Below are 2,778 nucleotides of genomic sequence, written 5' to 3' on the forward strand. Positions count from 1 at the left end.
CCCCGCGGGACATAGAGACTCATTAGGGCTTCATGCGAATTTTGATTGAAACTTTGAATTGGAATACACTTGGCGATTCCAGTTTTGCATAGTTTCTAAGAGGTAAGTATCTTGCGTCGAAGTTAAGAGTGTTTTGAGACTGCAAGCTTTTAGTCGGTGGCCAGTGTTAGACTTTGTCTAGAATTTTAGAGAACAATTTGTCAGAGTTCATCCATTATATGCCAGTTGAACTGTGTTCTGTTGCGGCGAAAGAGGATTCAACTTTCCATTGTTTCATGGATGCCTAGTAATTAAGTTAACTTTTTGCTTGAATACCTTCGTAAATGGAGTCTGTGTTTAAAACGATGGATTTGGTTGTTAGGGGACTGCGGGAAATGGTAGCATAGTATGTCTTATTTATCTGGATGCTTGCATTTCGAGCAATATAATCTGAATTAAGAGCCAAAAAAGGTGAAACCAAAAACTCTATTCTATTGCGAGTTTATCTGAATTGAATACATTCTCAACGGATATTCTAAAGCCTAACTCTTTGGAGTTGTGCTTTGTTCAGTTTTGTTTTCTAGTGATATTATTTTGAATGATCTGCTCGGTTTTTTGTCATTTTTTGCTAGCAGTATTCGCCCCGTTTATTAATTTAATATGTGCTTCAGAAGTTGTATTGTTAGAATTTAGAACTTTCATTTTTGAAAAGAATGTAGAGTGAAGCCTTTCCTTTGGATTTGCAGGCTGGTATCACTTCTATGTGATAATTTTTTTTCTTCCATTTTGTGCTGCAGTTGTGACTACTCTCATAGCCATAGATGCCTTAGTTACTATCTGATTCTTGTATAAACCAGGGCTGTGCATAGTTGCTGACAGTGATTTAGCAATTTGATTGAGAAATATTTTTGTACAGATAGTATTTGAGCCTGTTTTTCTAAATGTCAAGAATGTTCGAGTATAGTTAACGCCAACAGTTCTTTAGATGGAAAGTAATGCTAGTGAATTAATCCCTTGTACTTAGCTCTGTTCAATTTCCAGTGTAGGTCTTGGCATGTAAATAACACTGTATTCATTTTTTTGTTGTATTTGTAGGCTTTTGAGGAAGCTGAGCTTCCCAGGCTGAAGGAGGAAAAACCTGGTCTCACTCACACACAATACAAAGACATGATATGGAAGCTGTGGAAGAAATCGCCTGACAATCCCCTCAATCAGGTATAGAACTTAGATTCATCTCCAGTGTCTGTCTCTAAAAGCTATCGTTAATTGACTTTCGTCCCGATGGATTGATCCGTCAATTTATATTGCATACTAAGATTCTAACAAATTTTATTTGGGATTCTTTCTTACTTTAATATCATACTGAATTTTTACTTTTGCATTTGCAGGTTGCTGAGTGATGACAACTACATATTCTCTGTAAGATAGCGGATGGACTTTTCTTTTGAATTGTTTTTAAGGATTGATCCCACTCTCATGTGGCCAACTTTTATGGCTTAACCAAATGTGTGGCATCTGTCCTACTGTATGTGCTTTGTCCACTCAATAAAATTTGAATTACAATAATAGCCCTCTCGTTTCTTATTTATGTTTAGCTTAACTGTATCCCTAGTTATAAGGTCACGAAAAATGCTGCATGTTTTATAACTTGTTATTGTCGGACTCTGTTAAGAGTTGACAGTATAATTGTATAATCAGTGAACGTAGTGTTGCTTTCCTCAGGGGAAAAATAGAAGATGAAGAAAGAAAGTAGAGTCGTGACTAAAAGTGAGAATTTTCCTTTCTTGCATTTTAGGTAGTTATATGTATATATAATCGTAAAGTACAAAGTGATTAGTTGAATTTTAACCTTTGTTGTGCTGCTTGTATGTGAAGGTAGAATGTATTCGTTTTGTAAGTTTGTTATATCTCCGCAAATATAAATGGCCTTCTCTTGGTTGATTATAGATGGCTTCCCCATAATCTTAAGAATTACGGAGCCTTTTTGATCGCGAAGAGACTTTGTTGGGGTGGTAGCTCCTTTTTTAGGTGATTCGGCAGTGATCGTGTATGCAGTTGAAAGTCATTGCAGATTTTAAGCTGTGAAGGAACGGAACTTTGTGCTTAATAATTGTGAGGCTTGAAATTGTTTTCTCTAGTCAGCTAGACGGTGTCCATCAGATTAGTTTCGATGACTCAACTTAATTTAAGATTAGTTCATGACATGGTTTTCTAGAATTAATTAACTTTTTCCTAGTTCATTTTCCCATTGGAATTCTCTTCCAATAGAGTGTTATGCAATCACGGGTCGCCGTTAAGGGGCGGGATAAACTTTCAGGCGTGGGTTGTTTTAAAGCCAGTGAATACGGACTTAGACCATCTTTAAGAAAACTTTCTAAATTCTAGTTATATTCTAGTTAAATTATTTTAACTAACAACTTTTTAGTAAGTCACTTTCATCATACTCACTATTTTAATTAAATAAGTAAATATAGTTTATTTTAATATTTATTGAATTTAAAATATAAATGATTTTATTAAATTTACAAAAGAATTTTGCATTTATTACAATTAAAAGAATAAAATAATATAAAAAATGAAATGGCTAGTCACTCCACACTAATTATATTTAGTTAATGCAAAAGACATATCTTAAATAACTAACTACTTAGCTAATGATTGAATCGGAAAAAAGTTACAAAAAAAAAGTTAAATCATTAACTGTTTTGATTAAAAACATGAAATTGCTAGCATAGTTGGCGTTGCTTTTGTGCAAGTCGTTGCAATATATATATATATATATATATTTTTTTTTTTTTT

General features: G+C 33.7%; 1 protein-coding gene across 1 annotated transcript in view; it reads left to right on the forward strand.

Annotated features, from left to right (window-relative positions):
* Positions 1-1,545, forward strand: part of LOC21397479 (coiled-coil domain-containing protein 124) — a 2,597-nt gene extending 1,052 nt beyond the window's left edge. Inside the window, exons 2-3 of the mRNA XM_010104994.2 lie at positions 1,075-1,194; positions 1,368-1,545. Coding sequence (XP_010103296.1) covers positions 1,075-1,194; positions 1,368-1,379 — 132 coding nt within the window. The 3' untranslated portion in view covers positions 1,380-1,545. The remainder of the gene's footprint in view (positions 1-1,074; positions 1,195-1,367) is intronic.
* Positions 1,546-2,778: the final 1,233 nt, after the last annotated feature.

Source organism: Morus notabilis, unplaced genomic scaffold (assembly GCF_000414095.1).
Source record: "Morus notabilis unplaced genomic scaffold, ASM41409v2 Scaffold629, whole genome shotgun sequence".
NCBI lineage: Eukaryota > Viridiplantae > Streptophyta > Magnoliopsida > Rosales > Moraceae > Morus > Morus notabilis.